Source organism: Nerophis ophidion, linkage group LG23 (genome assembly GCF_033978795.1).
Source record: "Nerophis ophidion isolate RoL-2023_Sa linkage group LG23, RoL_Noph_v1.0, whole genome shotgun sequence".
Classification (NCBI taxonomy): Eukaryota; Metazoa; Chordata; class Actinopteri; order Syngnathiformes; family Syngnathidae; genus Nerophis; species Nerophis ophidion.
The window spans coordinates 20644672-20671540 of NC_084633.1; the positions used below are offsets into that span (position 1 = coordinate 20644672).

The following is a 26869-nucleotide window of genomic DNA, read 5'->3' on the forward strand; positions in this document are numbered from 1 at the left end:
CATTTCCAGTATGTGTGGCGGGCCGGTAGACAATTAGTTGCGGGCCGCACTTTGGACACCCTGATGTATGTCCTTCGCTATGTGGTAGCTTCCTGCGGACGTTATCTCATTATGTGGTTGACTATATTTTTCATACGGTGTGGCACCGAACGGAGATGTTGACATGCGGAGTTTCAAGCACTCTTCATTCTCTAGCAGGAGACTTTTCAAAAATTATGCTACACATTAGCAGTGATGCTACTTTTTGTGGCAACACTTTAGCCCCACACTTGACAAATTACAGTTGTATGTTCGACATCTTCGCCAAACAATGGACCCTGTGCTGTTTTTCCTGGGAATTAATTTTTTCCTTCATTTGTCACCAGATTCGCACCTTCTTTCTCTCGTATTACCACTAGCACCACAGCTAACGTTACCCATGCCGCTACCTCTCTGCTCCGCGAGGGCGTATACGTATGTGATGTATGTAAGAAGGTGCGCTTGTTTTACGTCTCTGTGAAAAGCAGAGACAAGAATGAGTGAGAAGAGCCTGTAGTGCAGGGGTGCCCACACTTTTTCTGCAGGCGAGCTACTTTTCAATTGACCAACTCGAGGGGATCTACCTCATTTATATATATCATTTATATTTATTTATTTATGAAAGAGACATTTTTGTAAACAAGTTAAATGTGTTTAATGATAATACAAGCATGTGTAACACATATAGATGTCTTTCTTTCACAAAGACAAGAATATAAGTTGGTGTATTACCTGATTCTGATGACTTGCATTGATTGGAATCAGACAGTAATGATGATAACGCCCACATTTTCAAATGGAGGAGAAAAAAAGTTGTCCTTTCTGTACAATACCACATGAAAGTGGTTGCTTTTTGGCATCTAATTCATCCAGCTTCCATACACTTTACAAGAAAAACATTGGCGGCAAATTCCGTAGCTTGCTTGATTGACATTCACGGCACCCGAGGGTCTTGTGAGATGACGCTGGCTGCTGCCAGTTCATTATTATGAAAAAATGACAGAGAGGAAGGCGAGAAACACTTTTTATTTCAACAGACTTTGGCGCCGTCCCTTCCGTCAAAACTCTAAAGGCCGACTGCACATTTCCTATCTTCACAATAAAAGCCCTGCTTCATGCTGCCTGCGCTAACAAAATAAGAGTCTCGGAAAGCTGGCGTGCACAAGTGATGTGCACGCCAGCTTTCTGAGGGATCGCTTGTGCACGCCAGTTTTCCGAGACTCTGTATTTAGTTAGCGCAGGCAGCATGAAGCAGGGCTTTTATTGTGAAGATAGGAAATGTGCAGTCGGCCTTTAGAGTTTTGACGGAAGGTACGGCGCGAGAGTCTGTTGAAATAAAAAGTGTTTCTGGCCTTCCTCTCGGTCATATTTTCATAATAATGATCTTGCAGCAGCCAGCGTCATCTCACAAGACCCTCCGGTACCGTGAATGTCATTTAAGTGACGTCTTGGTGAAGATTGATGATCACTCATTTTTAGGTCTATTTTTTTTTTAAAAGTCTGGCTGGAGATCGACTGACACACCCCCCGCGGTCGACTGGTAGCTCGCGATCGACGTAATGGGCACCCCTGCTGTAGTGTAATGCCTGCAACTAAATTAGAATGTATACTCCAATATCACGATTTAGTCATTTTCTATATCGCAAAGAGGCAAACCCGCGATATATCGAGAGTAGGGATGCACCGATTAATCTGTAACCGAATATATTCGGACGGATATGGCAAAAAAAACCACATCCGGCCTTCGGTGGAACGAGTTAAAAACAAGGCCGATAGTGGCGTGTGACGCGATTTTTTGAGGCGGTGACGCAATCAACCAACGTGCAGTGACGTTGGGATATGTTGTGTACCTGTATAAGTGTATGAGGTTACAAGCACACACTTATTGAGATTTACTTGAGCCTTCTGTTTACATTATTAGCCTGTTGTGTAGGCTACCTGTATAAGTGTATGAGGTTACATGCACACACTTATTGAGATTTACTTGAGCCTTCTGTTTACATTATTAGCCTGTTGTGTAGGCTACCTGTATAAGTGTATGAGGTTACAAGCACACACTTCATTGAGATTTACTTGAGCCTTCTGTTTACATTATTAGCATATCTGCTGTGGCTAAGCAGACTTTTGCCAAAAGGACAATAATTATTTTGTTGTGGGTTTATCCACTTTAATGCACTTAAATTTTTTTGGGAATGCATGTTTTGTTTGAAGGCCTAATATAAATGAAAAACTGTGCTTTTTTTTGAAAAGCAAAAAATACTAGAATATTAAAAAAATGTCAATATTCAATAAAAAATTACTTTATTTGAAAAACATGTCTAAATATTTATTCTAGGCTATTTATGCAATATTAAAACTGTGAAAAACTGATTTCATTATTCGGTATTCGGCCTTCGGCCAAGCGTTTAAATTTTATTCGGCTTCGGCCACAAATTTTCATTTCGGTGCATCCCTAATCGAGAGTATTGATATATCGCCCAGCCCTAGTCATAAGTGCTTGTTGTTTCCCCTCCTCAGGGATCATGCTGGAGGCAATGAGAAGATGGTGAAGCTCATACCCGGCCTGAAAGTCTACGGAGGAGACGACCGAGTAGATGCTCTCACGAAAAAAGTCACCCACTCCCACAATTTCAAAGTAAGACACATGAGCATATAAGCAATACACATGATTAGTAGCATTAATAGCATCCCTGCAGGTTGGATCGCTTAACGTGAAGTGTCTGTTCACGCCGTGCCACACCACCGGCCACATCTGCTACTACGTCACCAAAGACAACAGCTCCGAGCCCCCAGCTGTTTTCACAGGTAGCAAGCGTCAATAGCAGTATAGTACCGTGTTTTTCAGATTATAAGTCGCTCTGGAGTATACGTCACACCGGCCGAAAATGCATAATAAAGAAGGAAAAAAACATATATAAGTCGCACTGGACTATAAGTCTTATTTTTGGTGGAAATTTATTTGATAAAACCCAACACCAAGAATGGACTTTTGAAAGTTAATTTAAAATAAATAAAGAATAGTGAACAACAGGCTGAATAAGTGTACGTTATATGAGGCATAAATAACCAACTGAGAAGGTGCCTGCTATGTTAACCTAACATATTATGGTAATTGATTGATTGATACTTTTATTAGTAGATTGCACAGTACAGTACATATTCCGTACAATTGACCACTAAATGGTAACACCCCAATACGTTTTTCAACTTGTTTAAGTCGGGGTCCACGTTAATCAATTCATGGTAAGAGTCATTCAAATAACTATAACATATAGAACAGGGGTCACCAACCTTTTTGAAACCAAGAGCTATTTATGTCCGTCATTCCGTCGTACATTTTTTTCCCTTTTACGGAAAGTTTTTTGTTGAGAATAAATGATGAAAAAAAACACTTAATTGAACGATTTAAAAGAGGAGAAAACAGGGAAAAAAAAGAAAATTAAAATTTGAAACATAGTTTATCTTCAATTTCGACTCTTTAAAATTCAAATTCAGCCGAAAAAAAGAAGAGAAAAACCAGTTAATTTGAATCTTTTTGAAAAAAATTAAAAAAAAGAATTTATGGAACATCATTAGTAATTTTTCCTTAATTTTGATGACATGTTTTAAATAGGTTAAAATCCAATATGCATTTTGTTAGAATACTTAACAAATTAGACCAAGCTATATTTCTAACAAAGACAAATCATTATTTCTTCTAGATTTTCCAGAACAAAAATTTTAAAAGAACTTTGAAATAAGATTTAAATTTGATTCTAAAGATTTTCCAGAATAATTTTTGGGAATTTTAATCATATATCATATATTTCACAAATATTCTTTGTGGAAAAAGCAGAAGCTAAAATGAAGAATTAAATTAAAATGTAGTTATTATTCTTTACAATAAAAAATAAAAAATACTTGAAAATTGATTTAAATTGTCAGGAAAGAAGAGGAAGGAATTTAAAAGGTAAAAAGGTATATGTGTTTAAAAATCTCAAAATCCTTTTTAAGGTTGTATTTTTTCTCTAAAAGTGTCTTTCTGAAAGTTATAAGAAGCAAAGTAAAAAAATAAATGAATTTATTTAAACAAGTGAAGACCAAGTCTTTAAAATATTTTCTTGGATTTTCAAATTCTATTTGAGTTTTGTCTCTCTTAGAATTAAAAATGTGGAGCAAAGCGAGACCAGCTTGCTAGTAAATAAATACAATTAAAAAAATAGAGGCAGCTCACTGGTAAGTGCTGCTATTTGAGCTATTTTTAGAACAGGCCAGCGGGCGACTCATCTGGTCCTTACGGGCACCGCGTTGGTGACCCCTGGTATAGAACATGCTATACATTTATCAAACAATCTGTCACTCCTAATCGATAAATGAAATCTTAGACATCTAGTCTCTTACGTGAATGAGCTAAATAATATTTGATATTTTACGGTAACGTGTTAATAATTTCACTCATAAGTCGCTCCTGATTATAAGTCGCACCCCCGGCCAAACGATGAAAAAAACTCCGATTTCTAGTCCGAAAAATACGGTAATAATATTTTGATGATGTTCAATGAATAAAAATCAGCAGTTGTGACTTATATTCCATCAAGGGTAAAGTAATTTTTTTCCTCCATGCAGGGGACACGCTGTTTGTGGCCGGATGTGGTAAATTCTTTGAGGGGACTGCTGAGCAAATGTATAAAGCTTTGATCGAGATTCTGGGGCGGCTTCCTGGCGAAACGGTAGGTCATAAAATATGTCGTCATGGAATGTTGAGTCCTATATTTACAATACACTTCATCCCTAAAAAAAGGTGTAGTAGAAAAGCCCGAATCTTAAACAGGAACAATAGAGAATTTGTTACAGGAGTTTATTTACTCATAATCAGATGGTACAAAGTTGGATTGAATCGATATGATTACAGACAGTGTCTCATGAGACGAAAGATGGTGAACCCTCGTGAAAGGAATTAATAAGAGCGCAAACCAGGCTTGGTCTTCCCTTCTTATTCATACACTCCATGATGGTCTGATTTGTAGCATCACAACTTATATTAACAGATTGCATCTTATGTTGTGTCCTTCCCAATGCATTAAATTTAGAGGTAACTCTAGGACAGAAATTGTCTACTACAAAGGCAACTGTTCACCTTTTTTATAAAAAGATGTTACTCGCTATTTAGACTTAGACTTAGACAAACTTTATTGATCCACAAGGGAAATTGTTCCACACAGTAGCTCAGTTACAAAGGATGGAAAGGATAATGCGCACAAGGGGCACAAAAAGTGGGCGAAAACAAAAGGTGTAAAGAAGACTAAAAATGTACCGTATTACCAATATAACACATTGTGAACGACTTTCCCTGTCGCTCGGGTTCCATGGACCACTCAGGAAGGACATGATCGCTTGAGCAGGTTTGACTTCTTTATTTTGCAATAACACTTGGCTGCAGTTCGGATCGCTTTTAAGCTCCTTCCTCCACTGCTCGTTCCCGGTCTGCTTTTCAGTCGTCGTCGTCGTCCTTGTCTGCTGTTTGTTGCTTTCGCTCCTCATCCACTGCTGCAGGCTCTCCAACTCCTTCTGCCCTTTTCTCCTCCTTCGCCCCTTTTATGCAGCGTAAGGAGAAATGTTAATTGTTTCCCGGTGCGAGCCATTTTGATATTTAGTCATTTTCAAACCAGAACAAAATGTATGGATTTTTTATTTTACCTTTTAAGGGTCCCGGGAACCATAAAGGGTCTCAGTCATTAAAATGTTAAAAAAAAAGTCAAATTATTATTATTTTTTTAATTATTATTTAACGCTTACAATAAATCTCTATCAACTTCAAGTTGATACAAAAAATACAAAAAAAAGGTTTTATGGATTTTCTGTCAAAACTGAAATATGCAGTATTTAGTAATTAAAGCCCTACAAGATCAATAATGCAGGACACCATTGATTTTAATTACTTTATATCTTTGGAATAATAACAGTGAAAACATAAATAAAGTACCAATAAATATATTTGGGATCCAAAGGGTGCCCCACTCATAAAGTGATACATTTTTAGTAGGTTTTTATTTACTTTCAACACATAAGTTACAGGATCAAAATCTATCGATTATTTTGTTTGTTTTATGCTCTTTTGTCAAAGAAAACTTTGATGTTTTGTATGGCAACCACACAATATATGCAATATTTACTACACAAAACATTTTAAAGTGAAATACTTGAAGTAATTGGAGCCTTGAAAATAATTAATTACAACATGGATTTTTTTGTCTTTTCTTTTGGGCAATGACAAACAAAGAAAAATAAAGAAAGACAAAAGAAAAAAAAAACAGCCTGCATGGCAGCTATGTGTCAACATTGCAACTTTTTCTCGTCACCTCATTTCGCACACGCACCTGATCTCGCTCGTAGCGTCGCTTCCGGCACGCCCCGCCCCTCCGCTCAGCCGCATTCTCCGCCTCCTTGCCGCCATCTTGGGCAGGGCTCCAGCGTGCCGGCTGCGCCTCTTCACACACATGTAATATTTACATTTTATATATACAGTATATTATCCATCAATCCATTTTCTACCGCTTTAAGGGGGCGGGGGGTGCTGGTGCCTATCTCAGCTACAATTGGGCGGAAGGCGGCATACACCCTGGACAAGTCGCCACCTCATGGCAGGGCCACAGTATATTATTAGATAATATATACAATATAAAACAAATCCCAATAACCATGTACACTATTACAGTATATGTGACAGCCGCAGCATAACATAAAGAGTAGATCCAGCAGAAAATATACATTATAAACAAAGAGAGGTAGCTAACATAAATTATTGATTAATTAATTAACTAATTAATTGTAAATATTACAAACTACACATTAGCTTATCACCGATTGTGAGAGTTAGTGATGTCCAAGTAGTTTATAGAAAGTGAAGAGAGACAGGCGGTTTAGCTCGGTTGGTAGAGTGGCCGTGCCAGCAACTTGAGGGTCCCAGGTTCGATCCCCGTTTCCGCCATCCTAGTCACTGCTGTTGTGTCCTTGGGCAAGACACTTTACCCACCTGCTCCCAGTGCCACCCACACTGCTTTAAATGGAACTTTGATATTGGGTTTCACTATGTAAAGCTCTTTGAGTCACTAGAGAAAAGCGCTATATAAATATAATTCACTTCACATTGTGTTTCACACCGCCTTCTCTACACGTCACACCGCCTTCTGTACACGTCACACCGCCTTCTCTACACGTCACACCGCCTTCTCTACACGTCACACCGCCTTCTGTACACGTCACACCGCCTTCTCTACACGTCACACCGCCTACTGTACACGTCACACCGCCTACTGTACACGTCACACCGCCTACTGTACACGTCACACCGCCTACTGTACACGTCACACCGCCTTCTCTACACGTCACACCGCCTTCTGTACACGTCACACCGCCTTCTGTACACGTCACACCGCCTTCTCTACACGTCACACCGCCTTCTGTACACGTCACACCGCCTTCTGTACACGTCACATCGCCTACTGTACACGTCACACCGCCTTCTCTACACGTCACACCGCCTACTGTACACGTCACACCGCCTTCTCTACACGTCACACCGCCTACTGTACACGTCACACCGCCTTCTGTACACGTCACACCGCCTTCTCTACACGTCACACCGCCTTCTCTACACGTCACACCGCCTTCTCTACACGTCACACCGCCTTCTCTACACGTCACACCGCCTTCTCTACACGTCACACCGCCTTCTCTACACGTCACACCGCCTTCTCTACACGTCACACCGCCTACTGTACACGTCACACCGCCTACTGTACACGTCACACCGCCTACTGTACACGTCACACCGCCTACTGTACACGTCACACCGCCTTCTGTACACGTCACACCGCCTTCTGTACACGTCACACCGCCTTCTGTACACGTCGCACCGCCTTCTGTACACGTCACACCGCCTTCTCTACCTGTCACACCGCCTTCTGTACACGTCACACCGCCTTCTTTACCTGTCACACCGCCTTCTGTACACGTCACACCGCCTTCTGTACACGTCACACCGCCTTCTGTACACGTCACACCGCCTTCTGTACACGTCACACCGCCTTCTCCACACGTCACACCGCCTTCTCCACACGTCACACCGCCTTCTCCACACGTCACACCGCCTTCTCCACACGTCACACCGCCTTCTCCACACGTCACACCGCCTTCTGTACACGTCACACCGCCTTCTCTACACGTCACACCGCCTTCTCTACACGTCACACCGCCTTCTCTACACGTCACACCGCCTTCTCTACACGTCACACCGCCTTCTCTACACGTCACACCGCCTTCTCTACACGTCACACCGCCTTCTCTACACGTCACACCGCCTTCTCTACACGTCACACCGCCTTCTCTACACGTCACACCGCCTTCTCTACACGTCACACCGCCTACTGTACACGTCACACCGCCTTCTCTACACGTCACAGCGCCTACTGTACACGTCGCACCGCCTACTGTACACGTCGCACCGCCTACTGTACACGTCGCACCGCCTACTGTACACGTCGCACCGCCTTCTGTACACGTCGCACCGCCTTCTGTACACGTCGCACCGCCTTCTGTACACGTCGCACCGCCTTCTGTACACGTCGCACCGCCTTCTGTACACGTCTCACCGCCTTCTCTACACGTCACACCGCCTTCTGTACACGTCACACCGCCTTCTGTACACGTCACACCGCCTTCTGTACACGTCACACCGCCTTCTCTACACGTCACACCGCCTACTGTACACGTCGCACCGCCTACTGTACACGTCGCACCGCCTACTGTACACGTCGCACCGCCTACTGTACACGTCGCACCGCCTTCTGTACACGTCACACCGCCTTCTGTACACGTCACACCGCCTTCTGTACACGTCACACCGCCTTCTGTACACGTCACACCGCCTTCTGTACACGTCACACCGCCTTCTGTACACGTCACACCGCCTTCTGTACACGTCACACCGCCTTCTCCCCACGTCACACCGCCTTCTCCCCACGTCACACCGCCTTCCGTACACGTCACACCGCCTTCCGTACACGTCACACCGCCTTCCGTACACGTCACACCGCCTTCCGTACACGTCACACCGCCTTCCCTCCACGTCACACCGCCTTCCCTCCACGTCACACCGCCTTCCCTCCACGTCACACCGCCTTCTCTACACGTTACACCGTGTACACAGAGGTTAACCACTATTAACTGTGCATCTTAAAAGCTAAAGATTGCGTTCAGGGTTGCTCAATACGGACTATAAATGATGTAGTTTTGGTCGATGGTAGGGCTTTTAAAACCATTGAAGGCTTAGTGGCCACATGCGTGGACAGCACCTTTTAGCTCTTATATCCAAAATTGTGTACACTGCTGAATTGGGGTCTTATGGCCACTTATGTGGACACTTATACTGCCATGTGGTGGTGTCAGAAGAGTAAAACATACAATGGAATTTGAGAAAAAGTGTAAAAAAAGGAATTAGCATATCACTAAACCTAAAGTACACGTTTGTGTACTAATGGACTAAGTACATCATACCAAAAGATGATTCTTAGTTTTTATTCTAATTAGTGTCCAAAAAGCCTAAATAGCAAAGAGAAATAAAAAAAAACCATGTAAACAAAAAGCCTGGGCCTTAAAATGTTTTAATACTATTATGTTGTGATAATGCATGGTGATGACGTGGTTGGTTACTGCCGTTGTGTCCTTGGGCAAGACACTTACCCACCTGCTCCCAGTGCCACCCACACTGCTTTAAATGGAACTTAGATATTGGGTTTCACTATGTAAAGCACTTTGAGTCACTAGAGAAAAGCGCTATATAAATATAATTCACTTCACATTGTGTTTCACACCGCCTTCTGTACACGTCACACCGCCTTCTCTACACGTCACACCGCCTTCTGTACACGTCACACCGCCTTCTGTACACGTCACACCGCCTTCTGTACACGTCACACCGCCTTCTGTACACGTCACACCGCCTTCTCTACACGTCACACCGCCTTCTGCACACGTCACACCGCCTTCTGTACACGTCACACCGCCTTCTGTACACGTCACACCGCCTTTTCCACACGTCACACCGCCTTCTCCACACGTCACACCGCCTTCTCCACACGTCACACCGCCTTCTCCACACGTCACACCGCCTTCTCCACACGTCACACCGCCTTCTCCACACGTCGCACCGCCTTCTGTACACGTCGCACCGCCTTCTGTACACGTCACACCGCCTTCTGTACACGTCACACCGCCTTCTGTACACGTCACACCGCCTTCTGTACACGTCACACCGCCTTCTGTACACGTCACACCGCCTTCTCTACACGTCACACCGCCTACTGTACACGTCGCACCGCCTACTGTACACGTCGCACCGCCTACTGTACACGTCGCACCGCCTACTGTACACGTCGCACCGCCTACTGTACACGTCGCACCGCCTACTGTACACGTCGCACCGCCTTCTGTACACGTCGCACCGCCTTCTGTACACGTCGCACCGCCTTCTGTACACGTCGCACCGCCTTCTGTACACGTCGCACCGCCTTCTGTACACGTCGCACCGCCTTCTGTACACGTCGCACCGCCTTCTGTACACGTCGCACCGCCTTCTGTACACGTCGCACCGCCTTCTGTACACGTCGCACCGCCTTCTGTACACGTCGCACCGCCTTCTGTACACGTCGCACCGCCTTCTGTACACGTCGCACCGCCTTCTGTACACGTCGCACCGCCTTCTGTACACGTCGCACCGCCTTCTGTACACGTCGCACCGCCTTCTGTACACGTCGCACCGCCTTCTGTACACGTCGCACCGCCTTCTCTACACGTCGCACCGCCTTCTCTACACGTCGCACCGCCTACTGTACACGTCACACCGCCTTCTGTACACGTCACACCGCCTTCTCTACACGTCACACCGCCTTCTGTACACGTCACACCGCCTTCTGTACACGTCACACCGCCTTCTGTACACGTCACACCGCCTTCTGTACACGTCACACCGCCTACTGTACACGTCACACCGCCTTCTGTACACGTCACACCGCCTTCTGTACACGTCACACCGCCTTCTGTACACGGCACACCGCCTTCTCTACACGTCACACCGCCTTCTCTACACGTCACACCGCCTTCTCTACACGTCACACCGCCTTCTCTACACGTCACACCGCCTTCTCTACACGTCACACCGCCTTCTCTACACGTCACACCGCCTTCTCTACACGTCACACCGCCTTCTCTACACGTCACACCGCCTTCTCTACACGTCACACCGCCTTCTCTACACGTCACACCGCCTTCTCTACACGTCACACCGCCTTCTCTACACGTCACACCGCCTTCTCTACACGTCACACCGCCTTCTCTACACGTCACACCGCCTTCTCTACACGTCACACCGCCTTCTGTACACGTCACACCGCCTTCTCTACACGTCACACCGCCTACTGTACACGTCACACCGCCTTCTGTACACGTCACACCGCCTTCTCCACACGTCACACCGCCTTCTCCACACGTCACACCGCCTTCTCCACACGTCACACCGCCTTCTCCACACGTCACACCGCCTTCTCCACACGTCACACCGCCTTCTCCACACGTCACACCGCCTTCTCCACACGTCACACCGCCTTCTCCACACGTCACACCGCCTTCTCTACACGTCACACCGCCTTCTGTACACGTACCACCGCCTTCTGTACACGTCGCACCGCCTTCTCTACACGTCGCACCGCCTACTGTACACGTCGCACCGCCTACTGTACACGTCGCACCGCCTACTGTACACGTCGCACCGCCTACTGTACACGTCGCACCGCCTACTGTACACGTCGCACCGCCTTCTGTACACGTCGCACCGCCTTCTCTACACGTCGCACCGCCTTCTCTACACGTCACACCGCCTTCTCTACACGTCACACCGCCTTCTCTACACGTCACACCGCCTTCTCTACACGTCACACCGCCTTCTCTACACGTCACACCGCCTTCTGTACACGTCACACCGCCTTCTGTACACGTCACACCGCCTTCTCTACACGTCACACCGCCTTCTCTACACGTCACACCGCCTTCTCTACACGTCACACCGCCTTCTGTACACGTCACACCGCCTTCTCCACACGTCACACCGCCTTCTGTACACGTCACACCGCCTTCTGTACACGTCACACCGCCTTCTGTACACGTCACACCGCCTACTGTACACGTCACACCGCCTTCTGTACACGTCACACCGCCTTCAGTACACGGCACACCGCCTTCTCTACACGGCACACCGCCTTCTCTACACGTCACACCGCCTTCTCTACACGTCACACCGCCTTCTCTACACGTCACACCGCCTTCTCTACACGTCACACCGCCTTCTCTACACGTCACACCGCCTTCTCTACACGTCACACCGCCTTCTCTACACGTCGCACCGCCTTCTCTACACGTCGCACCGCCTTCTCTACACGTCGCACCGCCTTCTGTACACGTCGCACCGCCTTCTGTACACGTCGCACCGCCTTCTCCACACGTCACACCGCCTTCTCCACACGTCACACCGCCTTCTCCACACGTCACACCGCCTTCTCCACACGTCACACCGCCTTCTCCACACGTCACACCGCCTTCTCCACACGTCACACCGCCTTCTCCACACGTCACACCGCCTTCTCCACACGTCACACCGCCTTCTCCACACGTCACACCGCCTTCTCCACACGTCACACCGCCTTCTCCACACGTCACACCGCCTTCTCCACACGTCACACCGCCTTCTCCACACGTCACACCGCCTTCTCCACACGTCACACCGCCTTCTCCACACGTCACACCGCCTTCTGTACACGTACCACCGCCTTCTGTACACGTCGCACCGCCTTCTCTACACGTCGCACCGCCTACTGTACACGTCGCACCGCCTACTGTACACGTCGCACCGCCTACTGTACACGTCGCACCGCCTTCTGTACACGTCGCACCGCCTTCTCTACACGTCACACCGCCTTCTCTACACGTCACACCGCCTTCTCTACACGTCACACCGCCTTCTCTACACGTCACACCGCCTTCTCTACACGTCACACCGCCTTCTGTACACGTCACACCGCCTTCTGTACACGTCACACCGCCTTCTGTACACGTCACACCGCCTTCTCTACACGTCACACCGCCTTCTCTACACGTCACACCGCCTTCTCTACACGTCACACCGCCTTCTGTACACGTCACACCGCCTTCTCCACACGTCACACCGCCTTCTGTACACGTCACACCGCCTTCTGTACACGTCACACCGCCTACTGTACACGTCACACCGCCTTCTGTACACGTCACACCGCCTTCTCCACACGTCACACCGCCTTCTCCACACGTCACACCGCCTTCTCCACACGTCACACCGCCTTCTCCACACGTCACACCGCCTTCTGTACACGTACCACCGCCTTCTGTACACGTCGCACCGCCTTCTCTACACGTCGCACCGCCTACTGTACACGTCGCACCGCCTACTGTACACGTCGCACCGCCTACTGTACACGTCGCACCGCCTTCTGTACACGTCGCACCGCCTTCTCTACACGTCACACCGCCTTCTCTACACGTCACACCGCCTTCTCTACACGTCACACCGCCTTCTCTACACGTCACACCGCCTTCTCTACACGTCACACCGCCTTCTGTACACGTCACACCGCCTTCTCTACACGTCACACCGCCTTCTCTACACGTCACACCGCCTTCTCTACACGTCACACCGCCTTCTCTACACGTCACACCGCCTTCTGTACACGTCACACCGCCTTCTCCACACGTCACACCGCCTTCTGTACACGTCACACCGCCTTCTGTACACGTCACACCGCCTTCTGTACACGTCACACCGCCTACTGTACACGTCACACCGCCTTCTGTACACGTCACACCGCCTTCTGTACACGGCACACCGCCTTCAGTACACGGCACACCGCCTTCTCTACACGGCACACCGCCTTCTCTACACGTCACACCGCCTTCTCTACACGTCACACCGCCTTCTCTACACGTCACACCGCCTTCTCTACACGTCACACCGCCTTCTCTACACGTCACACCGCCTTCTCTACACGTCACACCGCCTTCTCTACACGTCACACCGCCTTCTCTACACGTCACACCGCCTTCTCTACACGTCACACCGCCTTCTCTACACGTCACACCGCCTTCTCTACACGTCACACCGCCTTCTGTACACGTCACACCGCCTTCTCTACACGTCACACCGCCTTCTCTACACGTCACACCGCCTTCTCTACACGTCACACCGCCTTCTCTACACGTCACACCGCCTTCTGTACACGTCACACCGCCTTCTCCACACGTCACACCGCCTTCTCCACACGTCACACCGCCTTCTGTACACGTCACACCGCCTTCTGTACACGTCACACCGCCTTCTATACACGTCACACCGCCTACTGTACACGTCACACCGCCTTCTGTACACGTCACACCGCCTTCTGTACACGGCACACCGCCTTCAGTACACGGCACACCGCCTTCTCTACACGGCACACCGCCTTCTCTACACGTCACACCGCCTTCTCTACACGTCACACCGCCTTCTCTACACGTCACACCGCCTTCTCTACACGTCACACCGCCTTCTCTACACGTCACACCGCCTTCTCTACACGTCACACCGCCTTCTCTACACGTCACACCGCCTTCTCTACACGTCACACCGCCTTCTCTACACGTCACACCGCCTTCTCTACACGTCACACCGCCTTCTGTACACGTCACACCGCCTTCTGTACACGTCACACCGCCTTCTCTACACGTCACACCGCCTACTGTACACGTCACACCGCCTTCTGTACACGTCACACCGCCTTCTCCACACGTCACACCGCCTTCTGTACACGTCACACCGCCTTCTCCACACGTCACACCGCCTTCTCCACACGTCACACCGCCTTCTCCACACGTCACACCGCCTTCTCCACACGTCACACCGCCTTCTCCACACGTCACACCGCCTTCTCCACACGTCACACCGCCTTCTCCACACGTCACACCGCCTTCTCCACACGTCACACCGCCTTCTCCACACGTCACACCGCCTTCTCCACACGTCACACCGCCTTCTCTCCACGTCACACCGCCTTCTCTACACGTCACACCGCCTTCTCTACACGTCACACCGCCTTCTGTACACGTCACACCGCCTTCTGTACACGTCACACCGCCTTCTGTACACGTCACACCGCCTTCTGTACACGTCACACCGCCTTCTGTACACGTCACACCGCCTTCTGTACACGTCACACCGCCTTCTGTACACGTCACACCGCCTTCTGTACACGTCACACCGCCTTCTGTACACGGCACACCGCCTTCTGTACACGGCACACCGCCTTCTCTACACGGCACACCGCCTTCTCTACACGTCACACCGCCTTCTCTACACGTCACACCGCCTTCTCTACACGTCACACCGCCTTCTCTACACGTCACACCGCCTTCTCTACACGTCACACCGCCTTCTGTACACGTCACACCGCCTTCTGTACACGTCACACCGCCTTCTCTACACGTCACACCGCCTTCTCTACACGTCACACCGCCTTCTCTACACGTCACACCGCCTTCTGTACACGTCACACCGCCTTCTGTACACGTCACACCGCCTTCTGTACACGTCACACCGCCTTCTCTACACGTCACACCGCCTTCTCTACACGTCACACCGCCTTCTCTACACGTCACACCGCCTTCTGTACACGTCACACCGCCTTCTCCACACGTCACACCGCCTTCTGTACACGTCACACCGCCTTCTGTACACGTCACACCGCCTTCTGTACACGTCACACCGCCTTCTGTACACGTCACACCGCCTTCTGTACACGTCACACCGCCTACTGTACACGTCACACCGCCTTCTGTACACGTCACACCGCCTTCTGTACACGTCACACCGCCTTCTCTACACGTCACACCGCCTTCTCTACACGTCACACCGCCTTCTCTACACGTCACACCGCCTTCTCTACACGTCACACCGCCTTCTGTACACGTCACACCGCCTTCTCCACACGTCACACCGCCTTCTGTACACGTCACACCGCCTTCTGTACACGTCACACCGCCTTCTGTACACGTCACACCGCCTACTGTACACGTCACACCGCCTTCTGTACACGTCACACCGCCTTCTGTACACGGCACACCGCCTTCTGTACACGGCACACCGCCTTCTCTACACGGCACACCGCCTTCTCTACACGTCACACCGCCTTCTCTACACGTCACACCGCCTTCTCTACACGTCACACCGCCTTCTCTACACGTCACACCGCCTTCTCTACACGTCACACCGCCTTCTCTACACGTCACACCGCCTTCTGTACACGTCACACCGCCTTCTCTACACGTCACACCGCCTTCTCTACACGTCACACCGCCTTCTCTACACGTCACACCGCCTTCTCTACACGTCACACCGCCTTCTGTACACGTCACACCGCCTTCTGTACACGTCACACCGCCTTCTCTACACGTCACACCGCCTTCTCTACACGTCACACCGCCTTCTCTACACGTCACACCGCCTTCTCCACACGTCACACCGCCTTCTGTACACGTCACACCGCCTTCTGTACACGTCACACCGCCTTCTGTACACGTCACACCGCCTACTGTACACGTCACACCGCCTTCTGTACACGTCACACCGCCTTCTGTACACGGCACACCGCCTTCTGTACACGGCACACCGCCTTCTCTACACGGCACACCGCCTTCTCTACACGTCACACCGCCTTCTCTACACGTCACACCGCCTTCTCTACACGTCACACCGCCTTCTCTCCACGTCACACCGCCTTCTCTACACGTCACACCGCCTTCTCTACACGTCACACCGCCTTCTGTACACGTCACACCGCCTTCTGTACACGTCACACCGCCTTCTCTACACGTCACACCGCCTTCTGTACACGTCACACCGCCTTCTGTACACGTCACACCGCCTTCTGTACACGTCACACCGCCTTCTGTACACGTCACACCGCCTTCTGTACACGTCACACCGCCTTCTGTACACGTCACACCGCCTTCTCCACACGTCACACCGCCTTCTCCACACGTCACACCGCCTTCTCCACACGTCACACCGCCTTCTCCACACGTCACACCGCCTTCTCCACACGTCACACCGCCTTCTCCACACGTCACACCGCCTTCTCCACACGTCACACCGCCTTCTCCACACGTCACACCGCCTTCTCCACACGTCACACCGCCTTCTCCACACGTCACACCGCCTTCTCCACACGTCACACCGCCTTCTGAACACGTCACACCGCCTTCTGTACACGTCACACCGCCTTCTGTACACGTCACACCGCCTTCTGTACACGTCACACCGCCTTCTGTACACGTCACACCGCCTTCTGTACACGTCACACCGCCTTCTGTACACGTCACACCGCCTTCTGTACACGTCACACCGCCTTCTCCACACGTCACACCGCCTTCTCCACACGTCACACCGCCTTCTCCACACGTCACACCGCCTTCTCCACACGTCACACCGCCTTCTCCACACGTCACACCGCCTTCTCCACACGTCACACCGCCTTCTCCACACGTCACACCGCCTTCTCCACACGTCACACCGCCTTCTCCACACGTCACACCGCCTTCTCCACACGTCACACCGCCTTCTCCACACGTCACACCGCCTTCTCCACACGTCACACCGCCTTCTCCACACGTCACACCGCCTTCTCCACACGTCACACCGCCTTCTCCACACGTCACACCGCCTTCTGTACACGTCACACCGCCTTCTGTACACGTCACACCGCCTTCTGTACACGTCACACCGCCTTCTGTACACGTCACACCGCCTTCTGTACACGTCACACCGCCTTCTGTACACGTCACACCGCCTTCTCCACACGTCACACCGCCTTCTCCACACGTCACACCGCCTTCTCCACACGTCACACCGCCTTCTCCACACGTCACACCGCCTTCTCCACACGTCACACCGCCTTCTGTACACGTCACACCGCCTTCTCTACACGTCACACCGCCTTCTCTACACGTCACACCGCCTTCTCTACACGTCACACCGCCTTCTGTACACGTCACACCGCCTTCTGTACACGTCACACCGCCTTCTGTACACGTCACACCGCCTTCTGTACACGTCACACCGCCTTCTCAACACGTCACACCGCCTTCTCCACACGTCACACCGCCTTCTCCACACGTCACACCGCCTTCTCCACACGTCACACCGCCTTCTCCACACGTCACACCGCCTTCTCCACACGTCACACCGCCTTCTCCACACGTCACACCGCCTTCTCCACACGTCACACCGCCTTCTCCACACGTCACACCGCCTTCTCCACACGTCACACCGCCTTCTCCACACGTCACACCGCCTTCTCCACACGTCACACCGCCTTCTCCACACGTCACACCGCCTTCTGTACACGTCACACCGCCTTCTGTACACGTCACACCGCCTTCTCTACACGTCACACCGCCTTCTGTACACGTCACACCGCCTTCTGTACACGTCACACCGCCTTCTGTACACGTCACACCGGCTTCTCCACACGTCACACCGCCTTCTGTACACGTCACACCGCCTTCTCTACACGTCACACCGCCTACTGTACACGTCACACCGCCTTCTGTACACGTCACACCGCCTTCTGTACACGTCACACCGCCTTCTGTACACGTCACACCGCCTTCTGTACACGTCACACCGCCTTCTGTACACGTCACACCGCCTTCTGTACACGTCACACCGCCTTCTGTACACGTCACACCGCCTTCTGTACACGTCACACCGCCTTCTCCACACGTCACACCGCCTTCTCCACACGTCACACCGCCTTCTCCACACGTCACACCGCCTTCTCCACACGTCACACCGCCTTCTCCACACGTCACACCGCCTTCTCCACACGTCACACCGCCTTCTCCACACGTCACACCGCCTTCTCCACACGTCACACCGCCTTCTCCACACGTCACACCGCCTTCTCCACACGTCACACCGCCTTCTCCACACGTCACACCGCCTTCTCCACACGTCACACCGCCTTCTCCACACGTCACACCGCCTTCTGTACACGTCACACCGCCTTCTGTACACGTCACACCGCCTTCTGTACACGTCACACCGCCTTCTGTACACGTCACACCGCCTTCTGTACACGTCACACCGCCTTCTCCACACGTCACACCGCCTTCTGTACACGTCACACCGCCTTCTCTACACGTCACACCGCCTTCTCTACACGTCACACCGCCTTCTCTACACGTCACACCGCCTTCTCTACACGTCACACCGCCTTCTGTACACGTCACACCGCCTTCTCTACACGTCACACCGCCTTCTCTACACGTCACACCGCCTTCTCCACACGTCACACCGCCTTCTCCACACGTCACACCGCCTTCTCCACACGTCACACCGCCTTCTCCACACGTCACACCGCCTTCTCCACACGTCACACCGCCTTCTCCACACGTCACACCGCCTTCTCCACACGTCACACCGCCTTCTCCACACGTCACACCGCCTTCTCCACACGTCACACCGCCTTCTCCACACGTCACACCGCCTTCTCCACACGTCACACCGCCTTCTCCACACGTCACACCGCCTTCTCCACACGTCACACCGCCTTCTCCACACGTCACACCGCCTTCTCCACACGTCACACCGCCTTCTCCACACGTCACACCGCCTTCTCCACACGTCACACCGCCTTCTCCACACGTCACACCGCCTTCTCCACACGTCACACCGCCTTCTCCACACGTCACACCGCCTTCTGTACACGTCACACCGCCTTCTGTACACGTCACACCGCCTTCTGTACACGTCACACCGCCTTCTGTACACGTCACACCGCCTTCTCCACACGTCACACCGCCTTCTCCACACGTCACACCGCCTTCTCCACACGTCACACCGCCTTCTCCACACGTCACACCGCCTTCTCCACACGTCACACCGCCTTCTCCACACGTCACACCGCCTTCTCCACACGTCACACCGCCTTCTCCACACGTCACACCGCCTTCTCCACACGTCACACCGCCTTCTCCACACGTCACACCGCCTTCTGTACACGTCACACCGCCTTCTGTACACGTCACACCGCCTTCTCCACACGTCACACCGCCTTCTCCACACGTCACACCGCCTTCTCCACACGTCACACCGCCTTCTCCACACGTCACACCGCCTTCTTCACACGTCACACCGCCTTCTCCACACGTCACACCGCCTTCTCCACACGTCACACCGCCTTCTCCACACGTCACACCGCCTTCTGTACACGTCACACCGCCTTCTCTACACGTCACACCGCCTTCTCTACACGTCACACCGCCTTCTGTACACGTCACACCGCCTTCTCTACACGTCACACCGCCTTCTGTACACGTCACACCGCCTTCTGTACACGTCACACCGCCTTCTGTACACGTCACACCGCCTTCTGTACACGTCACACCGCCTTCTCTACACGTCACACCGCCTTCTCTACACGTCACACCGCCTTCTCTACACGTCACACCGCCTTCTCTACACGTCACACCGCCTTCTCTACACGTCACACCGCCTTCCCTACACGTCACACCGCCTTCCCTCCACGTCACACCGCCTTCCCTCCACGTCACACCGCCTTCCCTCCACGTCACACCGCCTTCCCTCCACGTCACACCGCCTTCTCTACACGTTACACCGTATACACAGAGGTTAACCACTATTAACTGTGCATCTTAAAATCTAAAGATTGCGTTCAGGGTTGCTCAATACGGACTATAAATGATGTAATTTTGGTCGATGGTAGGGCTTTTAAAACCATTGAAGGCTTAGTGGCCACATGCGTGGACAGCACCTTTTACCTCTTACATCCAAAATTGTGTACACTACTGAATTGGGGTCTTATGGCCACTTATGTGGACACATATAATGCCATGTGGTGGTGTCAGAAGAGTAAAACATACAATGGAATTTGAGAAAAGTGTAAAAATAAGAATTAGCATATCACTAAACATAAAGTACACGTTTGTGTACTAATGGACTAAGTACATCATACCAAAAGATGATTCTTAGTTTTTATTCTAATTAGGGTCTAAAAAGCCTAAATAGCAAAGAGAAATAAAAAAAAACCATGTAAACAAAAAGCCTGGGCCTTAAAATGTTTTAATACTTTTATTATGTTGTGATAATGCATGGTGATAACTTGGTTGGTCGGTTGGGGGTGGGGGTGGGGGTGGTCAGTGGTGGCGGCGGCGATGACCAAGAAGAACACGGAGTTGGAATATAATTACAACACTTTATATACATATTTATATAATATTTACGTATTTATATAATATGTAACTACAAGCTCCATTCACAGACAGAGTCCCATTGCTTTTATGAGCGGTCGAGAGAGTCAAAAGCCGGGGAAAAAAAAAAAAAAAATTCATTTTATTTTTTTAATTTTTGTTTTATTTGTGGCGGCCGTAATTCTTTCGTGTCGGGCCGCCACAAATAAATGAATGTGGGGAAACCCTGAACTGTGTCCTGCAAATTTGACAAGGACAAGCAAACAAACCTGTCCTTAAAAAACTTTAGCGGTCTGGCTTGCGACTAATGTCCACCCCAGTGCAAAGTCACTTTTAGGTCCTTAATCCTCGCCTCCATTGCGGCAAATAAAAGACAGTTTCTTACAAGCATCGTCCCTGGAAGACGAGTAATAGCTAAACACGCTACACTACACACCGTAGCGGGGCCATACAAATATCCACAGTAATGATAGTAAGCATACTATCAGTATGTGGTTCATACTACAGTGGTTAGATGGATATGTTTTATTATCAAATCATCTTTTGTAGTTTGTCTTATTGTTTACAAATTTAGGAAATAATTCCCCGGACACAGGAGGGTTTAAAATATAATATTATATATCAGTTATGTACTGATATATAATATGTAAGTATTACATATATATTATATTTCATATTACTACTATGGTACAGTTTTAGTCTACTTTATACCTGCATTATACTTTCCATCCTTTGTAACTGAGCTACTGTGTGGAACAATTTCCCTTGTGGATCAATAACATTTCTCCAAGTCAAAATGGCAAAAACTAAATGATTTAAATCCGAGCAAGGAGTAGGAAACAATGTAAGTATTTAAATTGTATAGTTACACCGCCATCCTGTGTTTTTGTTCGAGATGTCCGATAATGGCTTTTTTGCCGATAGCCGATGTTCCGATGTTGTCCAACTCTTAATTACAGATTCCGATAATAACCGATACAGATATATACAGTCGTGGACTTAACACATTATTATGCCTAATTTAGTTGTGATGCCCCGCTGGATGCATTAAGCAATGTAACAAAGGTTTTATCAAATAAATCAACTCAAGTTATGGAAAACAAATGCCAACATGGCAATGCCATATTTATTATTGAAGTCACAAAGTGCATTCTTTTTTTTTAACATGCCTCAAAACAGCAGCTTGGAATTTGGGACATGCTCTCCCTGAGAGAGCATGAGGAGGTTGAGGTGGGCGGGGTTGAGGGTCGCGGGGGGTGTATATTGTAGCGTCCCAGAAGAGTTAGTGCTGCAAGGGGTTCTGGGTCTTTGTTCTGTAGTGTTTATGTTGTGTTACGGTGCGGATGTTCTCCTGAAATAGGTTTGTCATTCTTGTTTGGTGTGGGTTCACAGTGTGGCGCATATTTGTAACAGTGTTAAAGTTGGCCACCCTCAGTGTGACCAAGTATGCCTTGCATTCACTTGTGTGTGTGAAAAGCCGTAGATAATATGTGACTGGGCCGGCACGTAAAGGCAGTGCCTTTAAGGTTTAATGGCCCTCTGTACTTCTCCCTACGTCCGAGTACACGGCGGCGTTTTGAAAAGTCATACATTTTACTTTTTGAAACCGATACCGATAATTTTGAAACCGATAATTTCCAATGTTACCTTTTTAAAGCATTTATCAGACTATATTATCTGACATCTCTAAGTAAACCTCTCAAGAAGAAAGGTTTCAAAGTATTTCTCCCAAAAATATGTCTCTAAATGCAGGGTTTTTCAACCTTTTTTGAGGCAAGGCACATTTTTTTTCATGAAAAAATCCGTAGGCACACCACCAGCAGAAAAGGTTGCAAAATTAAACTCGACCAGGATATAGGCAAAAAAATCAGGATAGGCATAATAATGTGTTAATTCCACGACGGTATATATCGGTATCGGTAATTAAGAGTTGGACAATATCGGAATATCGGAGCCATTATCGGACATCTCTACTTGTATTGCATGTGACAATGTGTGAATACCCAGAACCCCTTACAGAATTAATTCTTCTGGGGCGCTACAATATACACCTCAACCCCGCCCACCTCAATATCCTCATGCTCTCTCAGGGAGAGCATGTTCCAAATTCCAAGCTGCTGTTTTGAGGCATGTTAAAAAAAAGAATGCACTTTGTGACTTCAATAATAATTAAAGCTACAAGCAGCGATGGACGGGACCAACTTTTGCTGGTGTTTCCTGCCTTTACCCACTCAACATATCCTTACCTGCACATTACCTACCTTCCCTGCATCCTGGGGTCACACTGGTGCTTCTTTCTGTCACCCATACATGCTGGTGCTTCCTGCCATCACCCAGACAACATATCTTTACCCGCACATTACCTACCTTCTCTGTATCCTGGAGTCCAACTGGTGCCTCTTTCTTTCACCCAGTCAACATATATTTACCCGCACATTACCTACCTTCTCTGTATCCTGGAGTCCAACTGGTGCCTCCTTCTTTCACCCAGTCAACATATATTTACCCGCACATTACCTACCTTCTCTGCATTGTGTGGTCACGCTGGTGCTTCCTGCTTTTAAGCGGCCATCTTGAGACTGCAGCAGCTCAGCAGTTCTTTGAAGGCTCGTAAAATCAAAACCGGAGCAGTTAGAATAACTCTTTGCGCAACTTTTAATCAGAACGGTTCATTCTCTTTCCTGTGCGAGTTTGAAGCCGACACAACAAACGCACTCAGAGGAGATAATGTTTGAAAAAAGGTGATGGGTTTTTACAAAAAATTAGTTTTGAAGGGTTAATTGCCAACTTCCTGTTGATTTTTGCTCAAGGATGTCAATTAATGAAATGTAGGTCTAAGTAAGACCTACATAGAGGTTTTTGTTTCATGTCTCTACAACATTCTTACTGGAAGTTGCAAACAGTTTTGTCTGTGTTTTATTCCTAGGGGGCGCACCAAAACGAGATTTTGAGTTTTGGGGTTTGTTTTTTTTATTAAATCGCAATTCTCACCAGTCCTGATGTGTGTGTCCAGTTTGGTGAGTTTTGAAGCATTTTAAGAGGGTCAAATTACAGCTCCAAAGAGGCAAAAATGAAATTTTTTAGGAAACTTTTGTTTTGAAGGGGTTTTTGCCAACATCCTGTTGATTTTTGCCGAAGGTCAGTGTATGAAATGTAGGTCTAAGTGAGACCTACAAGGAGGTTTTTGTTTCATGTCTCTACGACATTCCTACTGGAAGTTACAAGCAGTTTTGTCTGTGTTTTATTCCTAGGGGGCGCTAAAACGAGATTTTGAGTTATTTTTTTTAATTTTTTTTATTAAATCGCAATTTTCGCCAGTCCTGATGTGTGTGTCCATTTTAAGAGGGTCAAATTACAGCTCCAAAGAGGCAAAAATTACATTTTTTAGGAAACTTTTGTTTTGAAGGGGGTTTTGCAACATCCTGTTGATTTTTGCCGAAGGAGGTCAGTGTATGAAATGTACGTCTAAGTCAGACCTACGTAGAGGTTTTTGTTTCATGTCTCTACGACATTCGTAACGGAAGTTACAAGCAGTTTTGTATGTTTTTTCCTAGGGGGCGCTAGAGCGCAATTTTGAGTTTTTTTATTTTTTTTTTATTAGGTCGCAATTTTCACCAGTCCTGATGTGTGTGTTAAATTTGGTGAGTTTTGAAGCATTTTAAGAGGGTCAAATTACAGCTCCAAAGAGGCAAAAATGACATTTTTTAGGAAACTTTTGTTTTGAAGGGGTTTTTGCCAACATCCTGTTGATTTTTGCTGAAGGAGGTCAGTGTATGAAATCTAGGTCTAAGTCAGACCTACATAGAGGTTTTTGTTTCATGTCTCTACGACATTCCTAACGGAAGTTACAAGCAGTTTTGTCTGTTTTTTCCTAGGGGGCGCAAGAGCGCAATTTTTTTTTATTTATTTATTTTTATTTATTTTTTTATTAGATCGCAATTTTCGCCAGTCCTGATGTGTGTGTTAAATTTGGTGAGTTTTGAAGCATTTTAAGAGGGTCAAATTACAGCTCCAAAGAGGCAAAAATGACATTTTTTTAGGAAACTTTTGTTTTGAAGGGGTTTTTGCCAACATCCTGTTGATTTTTGCTGGAGGTCAGTGTATGAAATGTACGTCTAAGTCAGACCTACATAGAGGTTTTTGTTTCATGTCTCTACGACATTCGTAACGGAAGTTACGAGCAGTTTTGTATGTTTTTTCCTAGGGGGCGCTAGAGCGCAATTTTTATTTATTTATTTATTTTTATTTTTTTTTTATTAGATCGCAATTTTCGCCAGTCCTGATGTGTCTGTTAAATTTGGTGAGTTTTGAAGCATTTTAAGAGGGTCAAATTACAGCTCCAAAGAGGCAAAAATGACATTTTTTAGGAAACTTTTGTTTTGAAGGGGTTTTTGCCAACATCCTGTTGATTTTTGCTGAAGGAGCTCAGCGTATGAAATGTACGTCTAAGTCAGACCTACATAGAGGTTTTTGTTTCATGTCTCTACGACATTCGTAACGGAAGTTACAAGCAGTTTTGTCTGTGTTTTATTCCTAGGGGGCGCTAGAGCGCAATTTTGAGTTTTTTTTTTTTTTTTTCATTAGATCGCAATTTTCGCCAGTCCTGATGTGTGTGTTAAATTTGGTGAGTTTTGAAGCATGTTAAGAGGGACAAATTACAGCTCAAAGAGGCAAAAATTACATTTTTTAGGAAACTTTTGATTTGAAGGGGTTTTTGCCAACATCTTGTTGATTTTTGCTGAAGGAGGTCAGTGTATGAAATGTACATCTAAGTCAGACCTACATAGAGGTTTTTGTTTCATGTCTCTACGACATTCGTAACGGAAGTTACAAGCAGTTTTGTCTGTGTTTTTCCTAGGGGGCGCTACAGCGCAATTTTGAGTTTTTTTTTTTTTTTTTTTTTCATTAGATCGCAATTTTCGCCAGTCCTGATGTGTGTGTTAAATTTGGTGAGTTTTGAAGCATTTTAAGAGGGACAAATTACAGCTCTAAGAGGCAAAAATGACATTTTTTAGGAAACTTTTGTTTTGAAGGGGTTTTTGCCAACATCCTGTTGATTTTTGCTGAAGGAGGTCAGAGTATGAAATGTACGTCTAAGTCAGACCTACATAGAGGTTTTTGTTTCATGTCTCTACGGCATTCGTAACGGAAGTTACAAGCAGTTTTGTCTGTTTTTTCCTAGGGGGCGCTAGAGTGCAAATTTGAGTTTTTTTTTTAATTTGTATTTTTTTATTAGATCGCAATTTTCGCCAGTCCCGATGTGTGTGTTAAATTTGGTGAGTTTTGAAGCATGTTAAAGGGGTCAAATTACAGCTCTAAGAGGCGGCACTATAATCATAATAAAACCTTAGAAATACAATAGGGTCCTCGGTCCCTAAATATGACAGTGCCATGTTAGCTCGGTTGGTAAAGTGGCCGTGCCAGCAACTTGAGGGTTGCAGGTTTGATTCCCGCTTGTGCCATACTAGTTACTGCCGTTGTGTCCTTG

The 26869-nt window shown here is 48.2% G+C and overlaps 1 protein-coding gene and 1 long non-coding RNA gene across 3 annotated transcripts in view; one reads left to right on the top strand and one right to left on the bottom strand.

Moving 5' to 3' along the window:
* hagh (hydroxyacylglutathione hydrolase) overlaps positions 1-26869 on the top strand; it is a 52929-nt gene that overhangs the window by 24887 nt on the left and 1173 nt on the right. For both annotated transcript variants that reach the window (XM_061885203.1, XM_061885204.1), the window contains exons 4-6: positions 2536-2653; positions 2715-2823; positions 4624-4727. In XM_061885203.1, the coding sequence (XP_061741187.1) occupies positions 2536-2653; positions 2715-2823; positions 4624-4727 (331 nt within the window). The remainder of the gene's footprint in view (positions 1-2535; positions 2654-2714; positions 2824-4623; positions 4728-26869) is intronic.
* On the bottom strand, positions 4839-7154 carry LOC133541671 (uncharacterized). The gene is made up of 2 exons (XR_009803946.1): positions 6375-7154; positions 4839-5589 (listed from the first exon to the last, which is right to left on the bottom strand). It is a non-coding gene; the product is annotated as an uncharacterized LOC133541671 (long non-coding RNA).